The sequence below is a fragment of the Bombina bombina genome, chromosome 1, assembly GCF_027579735.1.
Source record: "Bombina bombina isolate aBomBom1 chromosome 1, aBomBom1.pri, whole genome shotgun sequence".
Lineage (NCBI taxonomy): Eukaryota > Metazoa > Chordata > Amphibia > Anura > Bombinatoridae > Bombina > Bombina bombina.
The window spans coordinates 437,558,002-437,585,125 of NC_069499.1; the positions used below are offsets into that span (position 1 = coordinate 437,558,002).

The 27,124-nt window shown below is 35.9% G+C and overlaps 1 protein-coding gene across 1 annotated transcript in view; it reads left to right on the forward strand.

Annotated features, from left to right (window-relative positions):
- XIRP2 (xin actin binding repeat containing 2) overlaps positions 1 to 27,124 on the forward strand; it is a 247,932-nt gene that overhangs the window by 82,975 nt on the left and 137,833 nt on the right. The window contains exon 3 of the mRNA XM_053698393.1: positions 202 to 327. Within this exon, the coding sequence (XP_053554368.1) occupies positions 202 to 327 (126 nt within the window). The remainder of the gene's footprint in view (positions 1 to 201; positions 328 to 27,124) is intronic.

Below are 27,124 nucleotides of genomic sequence, written 5' to 3' on the forward strand. Positions count from 1 at the left end.
TGATAATATCTAGCTGTGGTTCACATGCATGTGCAGAGAAACATGCTAACACTATTTGCCAGTATATGTATAGCGTAAATATGTTTTTATCCAAACATGTAATTCACCTATGTGTACTTTTAACTAGAATGTCTCTTTAATTAAATATTACTTTTCTGGGAAAATATATGAATACCCATAGTTTCATTCTAATCTACACAGATGCTAGGGGAGACTGAAAATATCACTGTGGCTGGTGGGTTGGCTAATGTGAAGAAACGCTTCGAAAAGACGGGCATTGCTTCCTCACGCAGTGCAGTAACTCAGTATCAGCACAAATCTGTAAAGGTAAGATATCATTTAGAATATTTTAGTATTGTTAGAAGAATTCTAGTTTCAGAACTTGCATTTATATATGAAACATAGGATACATATTAGTTATAAAAGGGGCATTGTGCCCACAAGTTTATTTTAAAATCCAAGCGAAAGAGCTTCATTTAAATATATTGTATTATATTTGCCTACAAATAATGAAGATAAAGGGACATAAAACCAAACATTTTTATTTCATGATTCAGATACAACATAACATTTTATACAACTTACCAGTGCACTTTTATTATTACATTTTCCTTGTTTCCTTGATATCCTTTGTTGAAAAGCAGGAAGGTAAGTTCAGCGGTGTGTCTGTGTCTGCAGCAGTATATGGAAGCATTTTTGCAACAATGTTATACATTAACAAGAACACTAGATGGCAGCACTATTTACCTATACCTATATAGCTCATATGTAACAAAGAATAACATGAGAACAAAGGAAATTTGATAGACGTCAATTGGAAACTTTTTAAAATTGCATTCTCTATCTGTATAATAAAAGAAAAATGTTGTGTTTCATGTCCCTTTAAAGTTTAAAGTAATATGACAGTATCAATTGCATAATTCCTGTTCAAGATGGTAGATACAGCTCTCACAGCGCTATTAGTGTAGATGGACATGCATCTGGATGCCTAACAAGAAGTAAATATTCTTTTTAGGACAGGAATATGCCATTAAAAAGTTTCATACATTTTGAAGATGCCCTTTTTATACGAAACAAAGAAAAATAAATGACTTTAGCGTCCCTTTATGATTGCATTATTACTGTTTTGCATTTTTTGCAGAAATCTTACATTTGTGGTGATTTATCAAAAGAAACTAAATTCACAGTCATGTCATGCATACAATAATTAGCTTGCAAGCATCAGCTATTTGAGCGGGTACTATCCACCTGAACATTGGAGCTGCATTTTCACTAATGATGCACATGTATATACATCAGTTAGAAATTCAGTAAGCTGTAGATTCCAACGATGCTCAAAGCTACACAAATCAATTGGATCTAAACTGATACCAAATGGTCTAAATGAGTAGTGAAGTTGAGTGATTGAAACATAAAATACTCATTTTGAAGTCATGTTAATTTTATTGTCATTGCACTGTAGTATTTTCCCTACTAACTTTTAAGTGATCAACAAAACTTTTTTTTCCTCATTACTTTTATTTCTTTTTACTGTAATATAATGTATGTTATAAAAAAATCACTTAAAAGATAAACCTCAGAATTTAAATTACAGATATGGAGATCTCTGAACTTGCAATGTGTTCTAGCACAAGCTTAAAACAAATGCATTATCAGTACTGCAATAAATAGAACAGCATTGCATTAATATAGATATTTCTACTTTTAGAAAATAGGCAGTGTGCTGCTTTTGTTGCCAATAAGTGCATTAAGTTCTTCTCTATTTAATGAGATAAAGCTGTGGTTAAGATATAGTTTAAAAAAAGAATCATCCCTGAAATGGCAAAATCATGTTTGACTCCCATTAAAGAAAAGTTATGAATATATTTTATACAGCTTGGAAGGCAACATTTTTAAATTTAGATCACATTTAGGGGCATATTTATCAAAGTGCAAGTGGACATGATACAATGTAGCGTATCATGTCCGCTGCAGATCGATAAATGCCAACAGCATACGCTGTCAGCATTTATCATTGCACAGGCAGTTCACCAGAATGGCTTGTGCAATACCACCCCCTGCAGATTTGCGGGCGCTAGCAGGGGGTGTCAATCTACTCGATCGTATTCGATCTGGTTGATTTCTGTCTGCCACCTCAGTGCAGGCGGACAAGTTATGGAGCAGCGGTCTTTAGCCAAGGGGCATCAAGCTCCATTCGGAGCTTGATAATTTGGCCTCTTAGGGTTAACGATGCAATAAAATTGAATATCTCAAACAGTAGGTAGATTTTTATTTTATGGTGTGAAACATTCTGTTGTACACAAACGTTTAATGTAGGACAAGTTGTATGTGTTTTGCAACTTGTGACCCTGGGATTTTAATAGCAAAGTTGCATCAAAATGCACTATCAAATAAATCTATTGGGGGTGGTGTTATTATTTGTAATGCATAAAGGAAAACACACATTTTTGTCTTATTCTAGTGTCCATTTATCAAGCTTCAGAAGCAGATTTGGACTGATATGACCATGGGGATTGACAACAGCTGCTCTTGCACAACTGGTTGTGCAAGGACTCGGTCAGGACTGTACAAGAGAGTTCTTGTGCAATCTTAACTACCCCTGTACCAAGCTAAGGTTGGAGGATAACTTTCCTGATTGTAAAACCTGTCTGTCAACATATTGTAAAGCTAGCACTATACATGTTTTTTTTTTCAGGAGCATACATGTGGCTTGAGCAATATAAGGCATCAGTGTATGCAATTATATTTGTAGCAATGTTTTATTTGTGCATCCATACCTCATTATCTTCTCACAAAAAAATGAACACTTGATAAAATACTTGAGCAGCAACGCTATGCCTCTCAGAACAATAAAAATGAGATAAATAGGATTTCAAGAGGTGAAAGCTGTTAAAATAGAAAAGTAAAAAAAATCCTGCAAAAATCTACTTTAAATGTCTTTTTTTTATCAATTTATTGCAATACTATAGTTGAAATGTCGATGCAAAACCGTTAAAGTGAAATTAAAGTGTTGCAAAAATAAAAATAATAATGAAAACCCACTTTAAGTTTAGATATTGGAGTGGCCCTTAACCCCTATGCTACCTTAAAGGGGCAGTATACACCAACTTTTATTTAACTGCATGTAATAGACACTACTATAAAGAATAATATGCACAGATACTGATGTCAAAATCCAGTGTTAAACCTTTTTAAAAACCTACTTAGAAACTCCCAATTTAAAACTGTTAATGAGATAAGCCTGGGACACCCACTGAAAGGGGCTGATAGCAGAACCTCCCCTGCATATGAAAAGACCGATTATACTAACAGAAGCAGTCCGAAGTCTGTATACATCAGTATACATCTACAACTTTGGGGCTTGGTTAGAAGTCTGAAAATCAGCACAATGTTCTTTAGAAATAAGCAAAAATTATACATTTTTACAAAAAAACACCCAGATGGGCTATATAAATGGATCATCTACAAAACATTTATATAAAGAAAAATCTTGTGCAATGTGCCTATAATGTCCCTTTAAAGAACTTGTCTAAAATACCAGATACTTTTTCGCATTTTTGTTATCACTTAATTTAAACAAAAATAGAGCCTTGTTTTTTTTTTATTTTGTGTCAAAAAATAAATATATATATATATATATATATATATATATATAGAAGTATATTTCATGAGACCATTCACCACCAAATGTGATCATATAAAAAATTGTTAAATTTTCACAAACTTTTGGTTTCTCACTGAAATTATTTACATACCTCTTGTGCAATCTCATTGCACAAATGATTGTAAAAGCTTTTCTGGAATGTTCAGAAATAGCAGACATATATAGCTTTGCCATTGCTTTTTTATCATTAGAAGGCTGCTAATTGCAGCTACACGCCACCCTTCTATTATTCCCGACAGTGAAGGGGTTTATCAGGTAGCTTGTAAGGTTAATTTTAGCTGTAGTGTAGAGATTACCCTACCACCTGACACTTCCCACCCCTGATCCCTCCCAAACAGCTTCCCCCCCCCCTGCCCACACTCATACTCACCATATTAGGTACCAGCAGACAGTGTGCCAGTATGCAGCTTAGGTTTTTTTTATTATTATTATTATAATTTTTTTTTATTGTTTTCTGCAGTGTAGTGATCCCATCAACCCTCCCCCCTCCATGATCCCTCCCAAACAGCTCTCCAATCCTCCACCTCTCACTAATGGCCATCTTTGGTACTTGCAGCAATCTGCGGTACAATGGGCAAAGTGCTGCATGACATGTGTACAGTATATATACTTTTTTTGGATCAAGGGGTTATTGGGACATGAAACACATTTTTTTGTCATTATTCAGATAGAACATACATTTTTAAACAACTTTCTAATTTACTTCTATTATCAATTTTGCTTCATAATATTGGTATCCTTTGTTGAAGGATGAGCAATGATCTACTGGGAGCTAGCTGAACACATTGATAAGCCAATTGCAAAAGGCAGATATATGTAGTCACCAATCAGCAGCTAGCTCTCAAACTCCTGAGCCTTCCTAGGTATGTTTTTCAAGGTAATGTAAAGAAACAGAAAAGAGCCAAGAGGCAAAGGGATATGTCAGAAGGCTTGAGAGTAGCCAGAGCAAGAGAAAGGCATGGCAAAGGGAGGGATGAAGACAAGAGGTAGTTGAAAGTGAATAAAAAAGCTTCTTGATAGAAAAAGACAGAGACAGATAAACTAAAAGAAAGAGTTGTTGGAAAAAAGTGAGTTCAGAAAGATATGTGTCCATTAAAGCTCTATCATGGCATTGCCACCATGTGTTGCTATGCATGTTAAATACACAAAACACAAACTACAAAAGTCTACGTAGGTAAAAATAAGTTAAAATGTATGAAGCATAAATTAAATTAAACTTAAAGGGACACTGAACCCAATATTTTTCTTTTGTGATTCATATAGAGCATGAAATTTAAAGCAACTTTCTAATTTAGTCCTACTATCAAATTTTCTTTATTCTCTTGGAATCTTTATTTGAAATGCAAGAATGTAAGTTTAGATGCCGGCCCATTTTTGGTGAACAACCTGGGTTGTCCTCGCTGATTGGTGGATAAATTCATCCACCAATAAAAAATGCTGTCAAGATTTCTGAACCAAAAAAAAGCTTAGAATCCTTCTTTTTCAAATAAAGATAGCAAGAGAACGAAGACAATTTGATAATAGGAGTAAATTAGAAAGTTGCTACCCGGCATCCGGTTCCTGAATGTGCAATGTGCACGCCGGGTGCTGGGAGCGTGCAGGGGGGGGGCCTGCAGGGTGCGTGTGCGCGCATGTGTGTGCACGATTACGCAACAACCACTGCCACCAATGAATGGGAGAGTGCAGAGTGGGAGAGAAAGAGATGGAGGGGGGGTGCAAATTAATGATCAAAAGGATCTGGGAGAGGGAGGGGGGTATTGAGGGGGAGGCAGCTACACTACAGAAAAATGTAAATTACATTAAAAAAATGTTAAAAAAAACTTTTTTGGGAGGTAAATTGGGTACTGGCAGACAGCTGCCAGTACCCAAGATGGCAGCAAATTGGTAGTGGGCAAATGTTATAGAGCTGTTTGGGGGGAATCAGAAAGGTTGGGGGCTAAGGGTGGGGGGGTCCATCACAGCTAAACAGAATAAAAAAAAAATGAATAAAAAAAAAAAGCCTTTATTTTAGTACTGGCAGACTTTCTGCCAGTACTTAAGATGGCGGGGACAAATGTGGGGTGGGGGAGGGAAGAGAGATGTTTGGGAGGGATCAGGGGGTGGGATGTGTCAGGTGGGAGGCTGATCTCTACACTAAAGCTAAAATTAACCCTTCAAGCTCCCTACAAGCTACCTAATTAACCCTGTCACTGCTGGGCATAATACAAGTGTGGTGCGCAGTGGCATTTAGCAGCCTTCTATTTACCAAAAAATAATGCCACAGCCATATATGTCTGCTATTTCTGAACAAAGGGGATTCCAGAGAAGCATTTACAACCATTTTTGCCATAATTGCACAAGCTGTTTGTAAATAATTTCAGTAAGAAACCCAAAGTTAGTGAAAAAGTGAACGATTTATTTTATTTAATCGAATTTGGCGGTGAAATGGTGGCATGAAATATATCAAAATGGGCCTAGATCAATACTTTGGGTTGTCTTCTACACTACCCTAAAGCTAAAATTAACCCTACAAGCTCCCTACAAGCTACCTAATTAAACCCTTCACTGCTGGGTCTAATACAATTGTGGTGCGCAGCAGCATTTAGCGGCCTTCTAATTACCAAAAAGTAATGCCACAGCCATAAATGTCTGCTATTTCTGAACAAAGGGGATCCCAAAGAAGCATTTACAACCATTTGTGCCATAATTGCACAAGTTGTTTGTAAATAATTTCAGTGAGAAACCTAACGTTTGTGAAACAGTTTGAGAAAAAGTGAAAGATTTTATTTTATTTGATCGCATTTGGCGGTGAAATGGTTGCATAAATATACCAAAATGGGCCTAGATCAATACTTTGGGTTGTCTATTAAAAAAATATATATACATGTCAAGGGATATTCAGGGATTCCTGACAGATATCAGTGTTCCAATGTAACTATAGCTAGTTTTGAAAAAAAAAATGGTTTGGAAATAGCAAAGTGCTAAAAAAGCAAAGAACATGGAAACACTGGGTATTTCTAAATTCAGGACAAAATTTAAAAAATATTAAGCATGGGTGTTTTTTGGTGGTTGTAGATGTGTAACAGATTTTGGGGGTCAAAGTTAGAAAAAGTGTGTTTTTTTCCATTTTTTCCTCATATTTTATAAAAACAATTATTGTAAATTATAAAATATGATGAAAATAATGGTATCTTTTGAAAGTCCATTTAATGGCAAGAAAAACGGTATATAATATGTGTGGGTACAGTAAATGAGTAAGAGGAAAATTAAGGCTAAACACAAACACTGCAGATATGTAAAAATAGCCCTGGTCCTTAAGGGAAAGAAACTGAATAATGGCCTTGTCCTTAAGGGGTTAAGATAATAGTTTCTAAGTATTTAGAAAATAAAGCAGATATGTTAGTGGATTTGTGTTAATAAAGGGTTTGTAGGTTAGAGTCAGAATTTGTATATGTATGTGGGAAGCCAGTAAAGACACTTGTAGAGGAGAGCAACCAATGATGAGATAAAAGTTAGAATGGACAATCTACTAGAGTCATTGAAAATGGATTGGATGGGAAATATCTAGTAGCATGGAAGGCCAATTCATAAGAAACAATTGTGATCAGGACTGGTAATTATTAGTGTCTTGATGGTGACTGGCATTAGGAAGGTTCAGATTTTGGAGACACTGCACAAGTGGCATAAGTTAGGTAGTTACTGACTATAAAGGACAGTAGGGGGATCAGGGTCAAGTGTGGCTCCAAGACAGAGAACTTGAGGGTTTGGTAAGATATTTATAGTATCCATATTAAAATATATATCATTGGTTGTTAGTTGTGTTAGAAGGAAGTATTACAATTATTCCAGTTACAGTATTAAATATTTATTTTTAAATGATTAGAGCCTATCCAGCTAGAAATACCAGATATTATTTTAGTAACATGGTAAAAGAAAAATCTGAGAGGTCTGTTGTATATTTGCATACCGAAGACAGATCATGTAAAGGACAATAGAGAAACCATGAACCAAATCAGGGCTGCTACACAAACTTGGGAGTTGATCACAATCTTGCTCTTGTTTTCAGTAGATAGCTATTTCTGAAACTCAGCCAGTATTATCAATGTGTTTTTCCAGTGATCCCAATTCAAAAATGCTTCTGCCGTTAAAACTCATGAAGCTTAAATTATTTACCTCCCCAAAACAAAACAAACTTCTTATTTGCTTTATTAATCTCCTGATTTGTAATCCAAGGACCAAATAGACAGGAATAACGACAAAGTGTAGGTTTAGTGAGTTTAGCAATTACATTTTGATTGATCCATTTTAAAAGTGTGTAGTAATGCTAACAGGTGATGTACGCAGTTAACTCATAATGATCCAAAATCATAGAGATATCTGTGTATCTTTTTGAATGGATTTAAACAGCAGACTTATCAGTATGGTGGGCATAAGTGTTTGGATTTAACTAATTTTTATTAATATAAAAAGTGCTTAATATTAATGTTTTAACTTTGATATATCAGGTAGCATTTTTTTCTGTTTATTAAGATCAGTTCCTAATTTCATCCAATGACCAGCACACTTTTAGTGAGTTTTGCCATCCACAAAACAATGTTATATATATAAAAAATAACTTTTTGGAGTACTGGGTAATAAGATGAAAAATTGTTAGCAATGACATTAATTATCAAATAATAGATTTTGATCAACCCCTTTGTGAGTCAAGAGATTGAAAATGGCTGAGATGGGCTATAGATCAATTGTGTTAAAGGCAACTTAGAGATCTAAAATATAAAAAGATGGAGACTGATGCTTTTGCATATGGAACCCAGACTGCAATTGGTTCAACCAGGAGTGGGGTGAGAGAAAGCTGCATTTCTTGTGATTCTGGAGCTAGTGCAAGTTGGGATGTAAGGCAAAACTTAATCAGTAAATTTACATCAAAGGGGGGTTTATTCAGAATAGGAATAGCCCTTCCTTGTGTGATCGCTGATAAAAATAATGTGTCACTGGAATGTGAAGTTATTGTAGAAGAAAAATATGAAATTAATTGATAAGAAATTTGATCAAGTTGACAGGTTATGAGATGTGAGAATATACAACTGGAGACACTTCATTGTCTCTCAAAAACAGAAGAGAGTGACTTTGGGAGATGAGATCTGTAAACGCAAATAGATTGTATGAGTTTGTGAGGATATATTTTGTATAACTGTATAGAGTTTAATCATGTTTGAAAATACGTGGAAGTGAAGTATAAACTTGTGAAGAGGGATCCAGACGCATATGCAAAAAACGACTTCTATTTATTCAGTGCAGTCCTTTCGGATACAGAGTACAACTAAGAATGGGTGATGTGCCTCTGGGATCCCCCTAAGGGAACCCAAACTAAAGGATGCAACAAAGAAACAGAGAGGTAGCACACTCCATACAGGGAAACCTTTAATCAAAGCGAACAACGTTTCAGGACTCCTGCACCTTTTTCAAGCTTGAGAAAGGGGCAGGAGCTCCAAAACGTTTCTTTCTTTCATTAAAGGTTTACCTGCATAGACTATTCGGTTTCTTAACACTACTACAAATTAGGTGTAATCAATCAAAAATTCAAAAATCTGATAGTCTTGATGAACATCAAAAAATTGAAGAATAAGAAAAACACGAATAATAAAAAACAAAGCACATAATTGAATATTATTTATTTATTATTTATAATTCATATATGTGTTAAATAAATAGGTCTACATCCCATGTGTCATTAAAACAATATAGGTGACAAGTATTCAAGTAAATATCCCAAAGGCTACCTGGGTTATCCATCACTTTCTCATTATCACCTCCACTGGAAATAAGCAGCTGAATGTCTTGGAAAGAAAAAGTATCTGAAACTCAGATCTTTAAGTCTTTTACAGATAACATAGTAGAATTGGGAACTTTGATGTAATTTAAAAGTTCTAAAATTTGTGTTTTAAAGGCTATTTAGTGCACCCTGTGAATTGTACCTAGTACTTTAAATAAGTCATTAGGTAGGTGTACACCGAATGGTAAATTAAAAACCCATATAAGAACATTTGAATATGTATTTAGGATTCAAAAACATGATCTAACCTGGAATATCTGCAAATCAAGATGCTATATTTCAACATCCTCCTATTTCCTACTGATTTGTTTTTGTAATAAAAGTTAGTACTAGCTTGAACCCTACACCTATTTTTAACCCTCTCTCATAATCTATGTTATATTCAAAGTAATAGGTGATAAAGAAAGTATCTTCATCACTTGTAACTGTCCCCATGGTCTTAGGTTTTTGTAGATGGCCTACAAAACATCTTTTTGCACAAAAACAAATTTATGTATGGAATAGTCACTTTGTTCAAAATCCAGTAATTAGTTTGCCATATTTCCAAAAATATTATTGCACAGTAAAATATTTCTGTCTGATTTAGACTTGAGTTGCACTTATCACATGGCTAACACGGGCAAAGTTGTCATAAATAATAATATTACTAGTTTTTGATTTCCTGCAATTTGTTACTTGAATAAAGTGTCAAGTGCTATTAACCCAGTAGACTTAAGTGTAAAGTAGAAACATACTATGAAAAATGTAACCCCAAATTATTAGAATTAAACTGATGACACAACTATTCTATGCTCTCAGTAGATCCCTCCCAAATAATCAGGAGTAATTAATGTTAGCTAAAATATTTGCTGTAAAAGGATTCCCAGCAAAATACATATTAAATGTTATACAAGTGTAGCACAGTTTTTTTTTTTACCAAACTATAACCAGGTTGAAATAGTAGTGGGGGAATTTGACCCTCATAGGTCTACCTCATTTCTGCAGATAACAACCCACCACAAAAGAAAATAGTTGTGAGCAAATAATAAAAAAAAAAAAAAACATCAAGAGAGCGAGAAAAATATTTTCTGATGAATAAAATTACACTGAGGGTAATGCCTCAAAGGGATTAAAACTTGTTTTTAGCACTTTATTTATTATATGACCTCTGTAACATATTAATTTACATTACTAACAACCACTTTGCTTCCTTTGTCGGCCTTGCAAATGACACTATCATGATTATTGTGTTACAACTTTACTGCTAGATGTTTAGACTTTGCTAAATAGCAGTTTGGAATTCACTTTAAAAAGGAAAATATAATAATGATTATTACTTTCATGACCATTTAAAGCCAATGTAGAAGAATTAAAGGGGTGTTAAACTTAAATCTATCTATTATGAATATGAAAGAGCAACAATTAAAGAAACATTTAACGCAATGCAATATAAAATATTTAATTTTAGATAGTGAACATATTTGCTTTACACTTTCTTTATTATTATTATTATTATTATTATTATCATGTTGCCCATTTTTATACCTGTAATATAATGCTGAAAACTTATTTCTAATTACCTTGAGAATTGGAAGCGCAAACTGCAGACTTGTCAAGAAAAATCATTGTGTTCAGATTGGGTGATTTTTATTTCCCTTTTATACCATTCTGTTCAATCTGAATTTGTTACTCTTTCACAATTATGTATACAATGTAACAGGGAACTCTGGTTAAATACAAAATATAAGACTAGTTTTAAAAAGGGTAAGGGTATTTAAATGCATTCACAGAAGCAATTGTAATGCAACCAATTAACCAAAGCCAAAGTAAAACAAAATTAATTCAGAATTTATGATGACTGTTAAACTGTCGGAATGCAGATTTTTCTCTTAGCGATTAATATGAATTCTTGATAACGTCTTATTTCAAATAATTGCAACGTTTTTTAAAAGTCCAGACACTTGATTGCAATCATTAATTAACATCATTGATATCATATTTAAGTTAAGTACAAGTTGCTTTATTTTTATTTTGGTAAATCAGTAAGTGATTGTCTTTATACATACATAAACAATGATAGAAATCAGCAGAAAAGGTAAAAACCTTCAAGTTTTTTCAGTGCATATAGTGCAGAAAAAAAATACAATCTGATCTGCATTTTGTACGGCAAGACAGCAACCCCACTCTGCACAGTGAGATTTTACTGTTATCATTAGTTTCAATGGTAAAAATTGTGCCTTTTTACAAAATACATTTTACAGTGTGACAATTTTTAAAAGTCCATTATTGTAAATGGGAACAGCAGTAGACATTTTTTATGTGAATAGTAATATCCTGTACAATCATCTTGTTTCTAGACCAAAATGTTGCCAAATTAAAAAACATTTTTTTTTACAATAAACAAAGTTGGAAAAAAATGCAAATATACAATTTTACAGTATATAGCATTTAAATAACACATTATACACATGTACTTTATACCTATGCTACCGCAGCTCAAATGTATGACTAATTCATTTACAACTTTTACTATATTTTTGGAAGTTGAAAGGTTAATTTCACAATATAAAGTGTTATTGTCATTTCATATGATACAAGAGTACTGATGCAAACACCAGTATTGTAAGGATATACTTGCTGAATGACCATTGTATTAGTGACTTGCATTTATATAATGTGAATCTGATAGGTTTCTGGTAACTTCACAGTGGGTATGGCAACTTGAGCTTATTTAATACTTGCACTCAGTAGCAGACCTACTCAACAGAGGGCCTTGGTGCAAACATTGTTTTGGGGCCCCCAAAGATAACTCAGTTGTAAGTAAAAGTAATAATATACCTGCTGCTCTGTATAATGAATTTGAGGATAGATAGACCTGCAACATGCCTGCATTAGGATTTTACACATTCTGCATATACCTATGTATAGACTGGCTACTATGCCCCCCTCCCCCCCCAGGCACTTGGACCCTGGTGTCACTGCACCTGCTGCACCAATACTAGTTCTGCTCCTGCTTGCACTTAAGCAAGAAAACTTTACTTTCAACTTGTAATATGAGAGCACAGATGCTTGCATTATACTCACAATACTCATAATATGGATTTCCCTCTACCTCTAGAATTCACTTGCAAAATACCACTACACTGTCTAGGCCTATATATATATAAACCATGTACAGATACTTTAACAATGCCAAAAAAAGCCATCCATTAAGCTATCCATATATCCAGAATATTCCATATGAAAGAGACAAAAAGGGGTTTCAAGAGGCCAATGCTGTTAAAATAAAAAGGGCTGATCAAAATGTGCTTTCTGTTGGATCAGAAGGCTGCTTTTCAATTATCTTGGTAGTGATAAAGGTAAAAGAACATTAAACACTTCTTGCTTTTGTTTAAAAATGTTTTTGCCTCACACTTTCTTTTGATGGTTTTCAAAATGCTGCAAATAAACTGAACTAGCTATTTGATTTTCAGGTAATAAAAAAGCAAGATTAATTCAAGATGATATCTATCTATCTAGCATCTATCTATCTATCTATCTATCTATCTATCTATCTATCGGCTAGATTACAAGTGGAGCACTAAATTATTGTGCTCCTGCAAACGGGCAAATTTGCCTGCAATAATTAACCAGCTATTGCTAGTTATAGCTACTGTGAGCTCACAGTAGCAATTAGCGCTCCGAAAATTAAACAGAGATCTGTGCCCCAAATTCCTTATAGTTTTTTTTTTTTTTTTTTTAAAAGCATTTTTTTTTTTTAAACAAAAATTAAAAAAAAAAATGCACCTGGCAGTTTTGGGGCTTTACAGTTGCTGGGAGTTGGGTGTTAGAATAAAAATGGCACTGAAAACTGTGTTTTCCCATAGAATGCAATGTAAATATATGTATATTCTTTTATATATATATATATATATATATATATATATATATATATATATATATATATATATATACTGTATATATATATATATATATATATATATATATATATATATATATATATATATATATATATATATACAGTGTATATGTATATATGTACAGTGGGGCAAAAAAGTATTTAGTCAGCCACCAAGTTCTCCCACTTAAGAAGATGAGAGAGGCTTGTAAGTTTCATCATAGGTATACCTCAACTATGAGAGAAAAAAATGTGGAAACAAATCCAGACAATCACATTGTCTGATTTGGAAAGAATTTATTTGCAAATTATGGTGGAAAATAAGTATTTGGTCAATGTCAAAAGTTTATCTCAGTACTTTGTTATATATCCTTTGTTGGCAATGACAGAGGTCAAACGTTTTCTGTAAGTCTTCACAAGGTTGTCACACACTGTTGTTGGTATGTTGGCCCATTCCTGCATGCAGATCTCCTCTAGAGCAGTGATGTTTTGGGGCTGTCGCTGGGCAACACTCCCTCCAAAGGTTTTCTATGGGGTTGAGATCTGGAGACTGGCTAGGCCACTCCAGGACCTTGAAATGCTTCTTACGAAGCCACTCCTTCATTGCCCGGGCGGTGTGTTTGGGATCATTGTCATGCTGAAAGACCCAGCCACGTTTCATCTTCAATGTCCTTGCTGATGGTAGGAGGTTTGCACTCAAAATCACGATACATTGCCCCATTCATTCTTTCATGTACATGGATCAGTTGTCCTGTTCCCTTTGCAGAGAAACAGCCCCAAAGCATGATTTTGCCACCCCCATGCTTCACAGTAGGTATTGTGTTAATTGGTTGCATCTCCAAACACGACGAGTTGTGTTTCTACCAAACAGTTCTACTTTGGTTTCATCTGACCATATGACATTCTCCCAATCCGCTTCTGGATCATCCAAATGCTCTCTAGCATACTTCAGATGGGCCCGGACATGTACTGGCTTAAGCAGGGGGACACGTCTGGCACTGCAGGATCTGAGTCCCTGGCGGTGTAGTGTGTTACTGATGGTAGCCTTTGTTATGTAGGTCCCCGCTCTCTGTAGGTCATTCACTAGGTCCCCCGTGTGGTTCTGGGATGTTTGCTCACCGTTCTTGTGATCATTTTGACCCTACGGGGTGTGATCTTGCGTGGAGCCCCAGATCGAGGGAGATTATCAGTGGTCTTGTATGTCTTCCATTTTCTAATTATTGCTCCCACAGTTGATTTCTTCACACCAAGCTGCTTGCCTATTGCAGATTCAGTCTTCCCAGCCTGGTGCAGGGTTCAATTTTGTGTCTGGTGTTCTTCGACAGCTCTTTGGTCTTCACCATAGTGGAGTTTGGAGTGTGACTGTTTGAGGTTTTGGACAGGTGTCTTTTATACTTATAACAAGTTCAAACAGGTGCCATTAATACAGGTAATGAGTGGAGGACAGAGGAGCCTCTTAAAGAAGAAGATACAGGTCTGTGAGAGCCAGAAATCTTGCTTGTTTGTAGGTGACCAAATACTTATTTTCCACAATAATTTATACTCCAAGACCGGACCTGGTACATATCCAATGACTCTGCAACATTCCAGCCCTGGGTGCTTAAATAGCACTCCCAAAAAGCTGTGCTGTCACCAGAGTCACAGGCAGTTAACCCCAGTCCGGAATGGGTGCAAGAAACATAGGGGGATTACAAACAAATAATAATACAACACATAGAGATACCCAGCACTCACCAGCTAGCTCACAGCTAAGATTTAAAAACACAACTGGAAAGGTTAGTTACCGCATCTGGCCAAATGGGAAAAGCTCAGGAGTGATCTTCTCCCATTTGGCCAGATGCAGTAACTAACCTTTCCAGTTGTGTTTTTAAATCTTAGCTGTGAGCTAGCTGGCGAGTGCTGGGTATCTCTGTGTGTTGTATTACAGGGAGTGCAGAATTATTAGGCAAATGAGTATTTTGACCACATCATCCTCTTTATGCATGTTGTCTTACTCCAAGCTGTATAGGCTCGAAAGCCTACTACCAATTAAGCATATTAGGTGATGTGCATCTCTGTAATGAGAAGGGGTGTGGTCTAATGACATCAACACCCTATATCAGGTGTGCATAATTATTAGGCAACTTCCTTTCCTTTGGCAAAATGGGTCAAAAGAAGGACTTGACAGGCTCAGAAAAGTCAAAAATAGTGAGATATCTTGCAGAGGGATGCAGCACTCTTAAAATCAAAGCTTCTGAAGCGTGATCATCGAACAATCAAGCGTTTCATTCAAAATAGTCAACAGGGTTGCAAGAAGCGTGTGGAAAAACCAAAGCGCAAAATAACTGCCCATGAACTGAGAAAAGTCAAGCGTGCAGCTGCCAAGATGCCACTTGCCACCAGTTTGGCCATATTTCAGAGCTGCAACATCACTGGAGTGCCCAAAAGCACAAGGTGTGCAATACTCAGAGACATGGCCAAGGTAAGAAAGGCTGAAAGACGACCACCACTGAACAAGACACACAAGCTGAAACGTCAAGACTGGGCCAAGAAATATCTCAAGACTGATTTTTCTAAGGTTTTATGGACTGATGAAATGAGAGTGAGTCTTGATGGGCCAGATGGATGGGCCCGTGGCTGGATTGGTAAAGGGCAGAGAGCTCCAGTCCGACTTAGGCGCCAGCAAGGTGGAGGTGGAGTACTGGTTTGGGCTGGTATCATCAAAGATGAGCTTGTGGGGCCTTTTCGGGTTGAGGATGGAGTCAAGCTCCAGTCCTACTGCCAGTTTCTGGAAGACACCTTCTTCAAGCAGTGGTACAGGAAGAAGTCTGCATCCTTCAAGAAAAACATGATTTTCATGCAGGACAATGCTCCATCACACGCGTCCAAGTACTCCACAGCGTGGCTGGCAAGAAAGGGTATAAAAGAAGAAAATCTAATGACATGGCCTCCTTGTTCACCTGATCTGATCCCCATTGAGAACCTGTGGTCCATCATCAAATGTGAGATTTACAAGGAGGGAAAACAGTACACCTCTCTGAACAGTGTCTGGGAGGCTGTGGTTGCTGCTGCACGCAATGTTGATGGTGAACAGATCAAAACACTGACAGAATCCATGGATGGCAGGCTTTTGAGTGTCCTTGCAAAGAAAGGTGGCTATATTGGTCACTGATTTGTTTTTGTTTTGTTTTTGAATGTCAGAAATGTATATTTGTGAATGTTGAGATGTTATATTGGTTTCACTGGTAAAAATAAATAATTGAAATGGGTATATATTTGTTTTTTGTTAAGTTGCATAATAATTATGCACAGTAATAGTCACCTGCACACACAGATATCCCCCTAAAATAGCTATAACTAAAAACAAACTAAAAACTACTTCCAAAACTATTCAGCTTTGATATTAATGAGTTTTTTGGGTTCATTGAGAACATGGTTGTTGTTCAATAATAAAATTAATCCTCAAAAATACAACTTGCCTAATTATTCTGCACTCCCTGTATATATATATATATATATATATATATATATATATATATATATATACATATATATATATATATATATATATATATATATTTATATTTGTGTTAATATGTGTATATGCACATATAAAAACATAAATATATACTGTATGTATATAGTTATATATATATATATATATATATATATATACTATATATATATACTAACTTCTGCCCATCCTTGCGCTACATACTTCTTCACTGCTCGAGGTTCTCATGCCGTCTGCGGCATCAGAATGAGGCTCCGTTGGAGCCTATGGAACTGCGCTCTTGAGAGAGCAATACTTTCCAGTGATGCAAATGCAAGCTTGTGTTTGCATTGCTGTAAACTTGTAATACCATTGCACATTAGCGGGCTTTGATATTACAAAGTGGAGCGCTAATATTGCTTTAGCTAAAGCGATATTTTGCGCTCCACTTGTCATCTGGCCCTATGTTTTTAAATAAATAGTTTTGATTACTAGCCAGATTACAATGCTCTGTACAAAGAATTGGCTCCCCGACATTCCAGCTTTGACAAGAATCTATAATGTTCTGTTATCACAATTTCACCTAGATTACGAGTTGTGCGTTAGGGTTAAAAAGCAGCGTTAAGAGGTCCCAACGCTGCTTTTTAACGCCAGCTGGTATTACGAGTCTTGAAATGACAGGCTCATCGCTCACTTTTTTGGCCAGACTCGGAAATACCGCAAATCCACTTACGTCAATTGCGTATCCTATATTTTCAATGGGACTTGCATAGCGCCGGTATTACGAGTCTGACCAAAAGTGAGCGGTACACCCTCTCCTGACAAGACTGGTACAACATTTTAAAGTCAGTAGTTAAGAGTTTTACACTACAACGCCGTAGCATAAAACTAAAGTGCTAAACTGTACACTAACACCCATAAACTACCTATTAACCCCTAAACCAAGGCCCCCCCCCCACATCGCAAACACTATAAAAAAATGTAACCCCTAATCTGCCGAACCGGACATCGCCTCCACTATAATAAACATATTAACCCCTAAACCACCGCCCTCCCGCCTCGCAAACATTAGTTAATTATTATTAACCCCTAATCTGCCGTCCCTAATATCGTCGCCACCTACCTACCCACTTTTTTGCGGTTAACGCCGGGTTTCTAAAAACCCGTAATACCAGCGCTGTCTGTAAGTGAGCGGTGAGCTTAAACTGCTCGTTAGCACCGCACCCCTCCTAATGCAAAACTCGTAATCTAGGTGTTTGTTTGTAGCTCCAAATACATGCAGCATAAAAATAGTTTTAGCTTTAAAATATTCAGTTATTCGAATAATAAGATGCTTCAGCTTGTGGTATGTAACATCAATACATTTTACACAATGCTAATGTCAAAATTACTGCAATCTCTAAGTTTTTAAAGCTTGGTTGAACAAGTTTAGTCTGGCATAAATTAATTTTTAGAGGTCATATTTCATTATAAGGTACTGTGTTTGGAAGAAACATTAACATATTTAATGCACAATGTAAAGTCCTTTACAAGTAGTTCTACTTTAATGTATTAAATTTAATCAGTGTTCCTATACAGATCAATATTGCTGTAAAGAACCCAGATGCTACACTAAGTCACATAAAACAGCTTTGCAAATGTTGTTAGATAAGAGCTTTTTTGCAGTTTATTACTTCATGATCATACATCTCAGTAAATTGTTGCAAGAGATAATGATTTGGAATATGTGAATAGTCTTGTAATAAAAGCTCATCATGCTATGTATATACAGCACATAATGAAAAATCCTAATTGCACAGTAAAGAGATGCATTTATGGTAATACTGAATATTTGACAGACAGTAACTTAAAGTACTTACGAAACTTTGTGATTGTGAATAAAGATTCCAATTATAAAAAAGAGTTTATTCAAAGTCAAAGTTAGGTCAAGTATTCCCTGAAGTTCATCAGTCAAAATATATATTATTGTAGTTTCAGTGAAGATGTTGAGATCCGGACTGAATGAGATAGTTGTAAATCCACTAGCAGTGCAATACAATATAGCTCAGTACTACAGGATTTCAACTAGCCTGTAAAGCTAGCAGGCTTGTGTTCAGGAAAGCATATGTAAATAGGCATAATAGGAAGCTGCCTAGTGGCACCACCAATCAGATGAGATCCTGGCCATTTAAAGGGATTGTCTACAATATAATTTTTATTGTTTTAAAAGATAGATAATCACTTTATTATCCATTCCCTAGTTTCGCATAACCAACACAGTTATATTAATATACTTTTTACCTCTGTGATAACCCTGTATCTAAGCATCTTTTGAGAGCCCACTGATCACATTACTTTTTATTTTTTATCAATGGACTTGCATTTAGTACTGTGTTTTGCTCAATCTCAAATAACTCCTTGGGTGTGAACACAATGTTATCTACTGTATATATACAGCATATATACAGTATATATACAGTGTATATATATATATATATATATATATATATATATATAGTATATATACAGTGTATATATATATATATATATATATATATATATATATACTAGTCCTTAAGCCCATGTACACGGGTCATTTATGCAGTACAGTGGTCCCACCCCTTGCTCTCTCTCCCCCCTCTCTTTTGCTCTCTCTCACCTCTCTTTTGTGCTCTCTCCCCCCTCTCGTTTGCTTTCTCCCCCTATCTTTTGCTTTCTCTCTCCCCCTCTCTTTTGCTCTCTCTCTCCCCCCTGTCTTTTGCTCTCTCTCCCCCCTCTCTTTTGCTCTTTCTCTCTCCACCCTCTCTTTTGCTCTCTCCCCTCTCCTTGCTCTCTCTCCCCCTTCTCTTTTGTTCTCTCTCTTCCCCTCTCTTTTGCTCTCTCTCTCCCTGTCTCTTTTTCTTTCTCTCTCTCCCTCTCTTTTGCTCTCTCTCTCTCCATCCTCTCTTTTGCTCTCTCTCTATCCATCCTCTCTTGCTCTCTCTGTCTCTCTCCCCCTCTCTTTTGCTCTCTCTCTCTCCCTCCTTTCGCTCTCTCTCCCCCTCTCTTGCTCTCTCTCTTCCCACTCTATTTTGCTCTCTCTCTCCCCCTTTCCTTTTCTCTCTCTCTTCCACCTCTCTTTTGCTCTCTCTTTTGCCCCTCTCTTTTTCTCTCCCTCCTCCCCCTCTCTTTTGCTCTCTCTCCCCCCTCTCTTATGCTCTCTCTCTCCCCTCTCTTTTGCTCTCTCTCTCCCCCCTCTTTTTTGTTCTCTCTCCCCTTCTCTTTTGCTCTCTCTCCCCCTCTATTTTGCTCTCTCTCTCACCCTCTCTTTTGCTCTCTCTCTCCCTCTTACTTTTGTGCTCTCTCCCCCTCTCTTTTATGCTCTCTCTCTCGCCCTCTCTTTTGCTCTCCCTCTCTCTCACCCTCTCTTTTGCTCTCTCTCTCTTCTCCCTCTCTTTTGCTCTCTCTCCCCTCTCTTTTGCTCTCTCTCCCCCTCTCTGTTTCTCTCTCTCCCCCTCTCTGTTTCTCTCTCTCCCCCCTCTGTTTCTCTCTCTCCCCCTTCTTTTACTCTCTATCGCCCCTCTCTTTTGCTCTCTCTCACCCTCTCTTTTGCTCTCTCTCCCCCTCTCTTTTGCTCTCTCTCACCCTCTCTTTTGCTCTCTCTCTCCACCCTCTCTTTTGCTCTCTCTCTTTCCCCCTCTATTGCTCTCTCTTTCACCCCTCTCTTTTGTTCTCTCTCACACTCTATTTTGCTCTCTCTCTCCCCTCTCTTTTGCTTTCTCTCACCCCTCTATTTTGCTCTCTCTCTCCCCCCTCTCTTTTGCTCTCTCTCCACACTCTCTTTTGCTCTCTCTCTCCCCCTCTCTTGCTCTCTCTTTCCCCCCTCTATTTTTCTCTCTCTCCCCCTCTCTTGCTCTCTCTCTCCCCCCTCTTTTTTGCTCTCTCTCTCCCCCCTCTATTGCTCTGTTTCTTTCCCCTCTATTTTGCACTCTTTCTCTCCCCCCTTTCTTTTGCTCTCTCTCTCTCCCCTCTCTTTTGCTCTCTCTCTCCCACCTCTCTTTTGCTCTCTCTCTCTCCCCCTCTCTTTTGTTCTCTCCCCCTCTTTTTTGCTCTCTCTCTCTCTCTCTCTCTCTCTCTCTCCCACTCTCTTTTGTGCTCTCACCCCTCTCTTTTGCATTTCCCCCTTTCTTTTGCTCTTTTTCTCTCTCTCCCCCTCTCTTTTGCTCTTTCTCCTCCTTCTCTTTTGCTCTCTCTCCCCCCTCTTTTTTTGCACACAAACACATTACACAAACACATTACACAATGGTGCCAAGAGGACTTAACACCCATTTGGACTTCAGCCCCTTCTATAACTAGCCTCTGGAAAAAACTGATAGTAACGCGTTGTGTGGAGCATTCATCTAGCAGTTCCCCCATAGGATCAATGTGTGATGATCCCTACCGGGGTGTAATCCACAGAAAATGTGGAGTGATATTGTTTATGCATCAATCAACTATAAACGACACACAAATTAAGTACCCATTGCGGCTACCGCTGTTGTTATAACTCTACCATACCTTAGCAGGCTACGATATATCATAAGAGTCCGATGTGTCTAGCAATGTATAAAATCTGCATAAGTTATTTATATTAATCACTAATAGTGTTTTTTACTTAGCCCGTCTTTAGCTTGACAGAGGATGTGTTACACCATGAGCTCGCTACTCACATAGGGTACATTGTAGTGAGATTGGATCATACAGTGTATTTTGACAGCTGTCAGTGTTGACTCCTCCCCCTCCACATGCGCTTTGACGAATCAGGGTGTGTCACGTCGGGATGACGTCATTGCGACACTGGGGTTGCGGCGGTGCACTAGTGATGGGAAGTTCGGTTCATTTAGATGAATCGGTTCATTTCGGACAGTTCGATTAACTGAACCGATTCATGAACCGATTCATCCGTTCACTTGAGCATGTGATGCAGAGCTGCAGATTCTCTTACTGCAGACTCTCTGCCCGCTGATCCGATGTTTGAATCATGACTCCTGATTCAGTGTTTACAGTTCAGCTCCTCCTGAGTCCTCACAGGCAGCGTTGGCTCCTTCACAGATACATACAACACAGTACATAGAACAGAGCATGCTGTATACTTTGTTCTATGTACTGTGTTGTATGTATTTTCCTAAGATATGCATATCTTATAAAAGACTTATAATATTATAGTAAAAGTGACAATAGAATATGACCTTAGTTTCCTCCATAAAATTATATTTTAAAGGTATTAATGTGTAAACAGCCCCAAACTCTGTATGGCTTCTAAATAAATATAAGGGTGAGACCTGCTGCTTTTGTAAGGGTTAATTTAAGGTGCATATTGGGGTATATTTGAATCAGTAACTGAATGATTCATTGCAAAGGAGTCAGTTAACAGTACACTGATTCAAATATAGCTCTAACTGCAACTTATATTAACCCTTACAAAAGCAGCAGGTCTCAACCTTATATTTATTTATAAGCCATACAGAGTTTGGGGCTGTTTAAACATTAATACTTTTAAAATACAATTTTATGGAGGGAACTAAGGTCATATTCTATTGTCACTTTTACTAAAGTTAATGAGATAATATTTTAAAAGTATTAATATTTAATCAGACCTAAACTCTGGATAGTTTATAAATATAAGGTTGAGACCTGCTGCTTTTGTAAGGGTTAATTTAGGTGCAGTTGGGGTATCTTTGAATCAGTGTACTGTTAACTGAATGATTCATTGCAAAGGAGTTAGTTAAAGGGACAGTCAAGTCAAAAAAAAAACTTTTAATTTTTCAAATAGGGCATGCAATTTTAAACAACTTTCCCATTTACTTTTATCAACAATTTTGCTTTGTTCTCTTGATATTCTTAGTTGAAAGCTAGACCTAGGAAGGCTGTATTAGTTTGAGAACAACATGTAGATGCATTTTTTAAAGTTTCATTAGCTGTTTAAATATTGATAAAATAAGTGTAAAGTTTTAGTGTCTATAAAACAATGGGAGCTGACATGTTGTAACTTAGGTTACTTTCTCTGTGGTGGCCAACTAGGGACAGTTCTAAATAGGTCACTACAGTGTGCAGCCAATGGCTGTGTGGAATATAACAGTGTTCTGCACTTCCATTTCTAACAGGAACTGAAAAGATCAAAATTTTTGAATGGAATTACAGGATAAGGGGACAGAATAAATAAATAAAGACTTATTTTTATATATGCAATGTATCATTTTATATTACCATCTCAAAGTGTTTAATGTCCCTTTAAGGCATTTGTATACTGCATCTAATGGATTATCTTTACTCTGAATGTTATAGGCTTAATTTTCTAGGACTTTTTTATTTTAACGTTGTTTTAACTAATAATTCTTTACATCTTTAGCTACATACATATGGTTAATCTATATAAAATATACACTATATGGCCAAATTTATGTGGACACCCCACTTATAATTGAGTTCAGGTGTTTCAGCCACACCCAGGTGAACAGGTGCATACAATCCAGCACATAGCCATTAAATCTCCATAGAAAAACATTGATAGTACAATGAATTGTACTGAAAACACAGAAACATAGATATTGACGGCAGATAAGAGCCATAGGCCCAGCAAGTCTGCCCGATATTACCTAACAATATAAACTTATCTAGTTCGTAGGATAGCCTTATGCTTGTCCCAGGCATTTTTAAAGTCCCCCACAGTGCTTGACATTACTACCTCTTGAGGAAGTTTATTCCATAAATCAATCACTCTTTCTGTAAAGAAGTGCTTCCTCAAATTACTCAAAGCTCAGTGACTTTAAACCTGACACTGTCATAGGATGCCAGTTTTTCCACAAGCAACAGCTCAGCCACAAAGTGGTTGACCACTCAATCCCAAATAGTGGGACTGTCGGGTGCTAAAGCAAGTAGCAATAAAAGCCTATTCTCGGTTGCATCACTCACTACAGCGGCGTTTCAAACTGCCTTTGGAAGCAGCATGACCAAAATAACTGTGGATCCATTAAATGGGTTTCCATGGCGTAGCAGCTGTACTCAATATAGAAAGCCAGACATAATGTATTTGTCATTTTTCAATGTTTCTATATTTCTATGTTTCTATCAGACACACTATAAAATCTTGTGAAAAGCCCAGCAGAAAGCATAGCTGCAACCCAGAAGAACAGGGTTTAATGTTCTCTCAGCTACACCAAGAATGCGTGCATAGGTCAGTGTGACGTGTCTTTATTTCGCTCTGGAACAGTCCTAAGAACATTGTGTTATATTGTGATTGAAACCACTAAAAAATTAGTCAGCTTTTTTCCCTACTTCTGGACTAAGAGCCCAATGTCTAAAAGGCCTCTGGAGAGATTATTTAAAGGGACAAACACCCAGATATTTTCTTTCATGATTCATATAGAATATAAAAGTTTAAACAACTTTCCAATGTACTTATAATATCAAATGTTCTTTATTTTGTTGTTATCCTTTGTTGAAAAGCAGGAAGGAAATTTCCGGAGTGTGCACATCTCTGCATTACTTTATGGCCACAGTTTTGCTACAATGTTATACGTTAGCAAGGGCACTAGTTGGCAACACTATTTCCTGTTATGCAGTGCTCCAGACATGTGCATGCTACCTATCTAGATAACTCTTCAACAACGAATGACATGAGAATGAAGCAAATTTGATAATAGAAGTAAACTGAAAAAGTTTTTAAAATTGTATTTTTTATCTGAATCCTGAAAAAAAATGTTGGGTTCTATGTCCCTTTAAGAATGCTCACAAGTATTCTATTTCCCTGGTGGAATTCTTTAAAGCCAGGGTGTCTCGCTAAATGGCGTATTCTGCATTTTCATATGGGAAGGAGATGCATACATTACAAAAGTGCGTAATGAAAATCGAAATTTGAGAATTATACAGAATTAATCATTAAACCATTCACACAATAAAACATAGTAAAAATTGTATTGATAAATGACAGTCTAGTCAAAATTAAACTTTAATGATTCAGATAGGGCGTGTAATTTTTTTTTTTTTAAATCTTTATTTGTATCCAACAGAAAAAAAAGAAAACAAAACTTTAACCCATGCCCTGGGCTCAACCAATATACAAAACATCTTTATGTAGATAACAATCAACTCTAAATTCTGGTTGCACAATTTTAAAACAATACCAGTATATATCATAATAACTGAAAATTACCCAGGGAATAGAGTAAATTTCTTTACATTCATAATCTATGCCTTGTTGGATTTTTCATATCCTTTTACACAGACATTACCACAAAATAAAAACAAACAGAACAAACAAAAACAACACAAACCCCCCCCCCAAGACAATACCACACAAAACAGCACTAAACAATACATGGGGGCATGTAATTTTAAACAACTTTCCAATACGCTTTTATTATCAAATTTGCTTTGTTCTCTTAGTTGAAAGCTAAACCCAGGTAGGCTCATATGCTCATTTCTAAGCCCTTTCAAAGCACATATCTGAATGCATTTGACAGTTTTTCACAGCGATAAAAAGTATATTATGATAACTGTGTTGGTTTTGCATTCTGGGAATGGGCAATAAAGGGATCTATCTTTTTAAACAATAAAAATTATGGATTAGACTGTCCCTTTAAGGTGCATCAAAAATTGTAGCTAAATTGTTCACCAAGAATTATATTTCATAAAAAATTTTTTTATAAATTACACAGCAATAAATTGTTTTCAATATGGGTGTTTCATGGGCGTGTATGAAATTGTCTCTTAAATCCCAGCGTAATTCCAGTTTATAGATCTCACTGTTTTTTCTCACACATTAAAAGGTGACAAGCTTTTATCAAAATACTCAAAATATAGGAAAACCTATCCATATGAAAATAACAGTAATTTTAAGGTAGCGTGCGCGGAAAACAGCAGATTTTATTTTCATTAGGTTTCATATTAAAGTTTAAACATTATTATTTGTTTTGTGTGTGTGCATATATATATATATATATATATATATATACTGTATATATTTATATATATATAGACACATATACAGTATATATGTGTTTATATATATATATATATATATATATATATAGTATATATATATATATATGTATATATATATATATATATATATATATATATATATATATATATATATATATATGCGGTATATATATATACTTGATTTTAAATTAAGTGCTAACTCTTATGATTCTTTGTCATGAAGTTTCACAATGACCCAACGAGCCTTCTGAAGTTTATCTGGTTCCATAATCTTCTTGTTGTTTTAAAAATCATCTGACCTACTTAATAAAATCTTTTTGATCCTAGCACCTGACAGGCAAGGTCAAACCCATAACATTTTTAGGAAAAAAATGAATCTCTTTTATTAAACTGCCAGTGTACAAAACAAAGAACATGGTTGTTTTTTTTACTTTTAAATAAGAACATAACTGTTTTTTTTAATTGAAACTGATGTGATAGTAATGAAAATGTTTACAAATGCAGAGACAATGGAAAACTGTTTATACTTTTAAGGTATAGAAAAGTTCAAATTAAACTTTCAAGATTCAGATAGGGCATGTAACTTTAAACAACTTTCTAATTTACTTTTATAATCAAATTTGCTTTGTTCTCTTGGTATTCTTAGTTGAAAACTAAACCTAGGTAGGCTCATATGCTAATTTCTAAGCCCTTGAAGGCTGCCTTTTATCTGAATTCATTTGACAGTTTTTTTACAGCTATAGGGCGACGGGCGTTAGTTCATGTGTTTCATATAAATAAAATTGTGCTCATGCACGTGGAGTTATTTAAGAGTCAGCACTAATTGCCTGTAGTGCAAGTCTGTCAAAAGATCTAAGATAAGGAGGCAGTCTGCAGAAGCTTAGATACAAGGTAATTACAGATGTAAAAATATATATTTTTAACAGTGTTGGTTATGCAAAACTGGGGAATGGTATATTAATGGATTATCTATCTTTTTAAACAATAACATTTTTTGGTGTTAATTATCCATTTAAGACTACTAGAAAAATTTGTACTTTCCCAACCAGAGTATCATTGCCTTCAGCTAAAGGTGCTTAAAGGAATTTGAACTGAGGGTGAATAGGAGTCCATATTGCTCATGCTAGTTTCATTTTTTTTTAAGGCGTATCTAAGGAAACCCTTATATAGTGTCCTAGGCCAAATAAATCATTGAATTTCAAAATTATGCTACAGATACTTCAAACCAAGAAAAAGCTTCTGAATATAGATTTTTATTTTCTCAGCAGAAAATAACCAGTAGGCCCATCTAGTATACTCATGTTTCCTTCTGAAATGTAAGTCTAATTAATACCCTGGATAGCCTTATATATATAAACC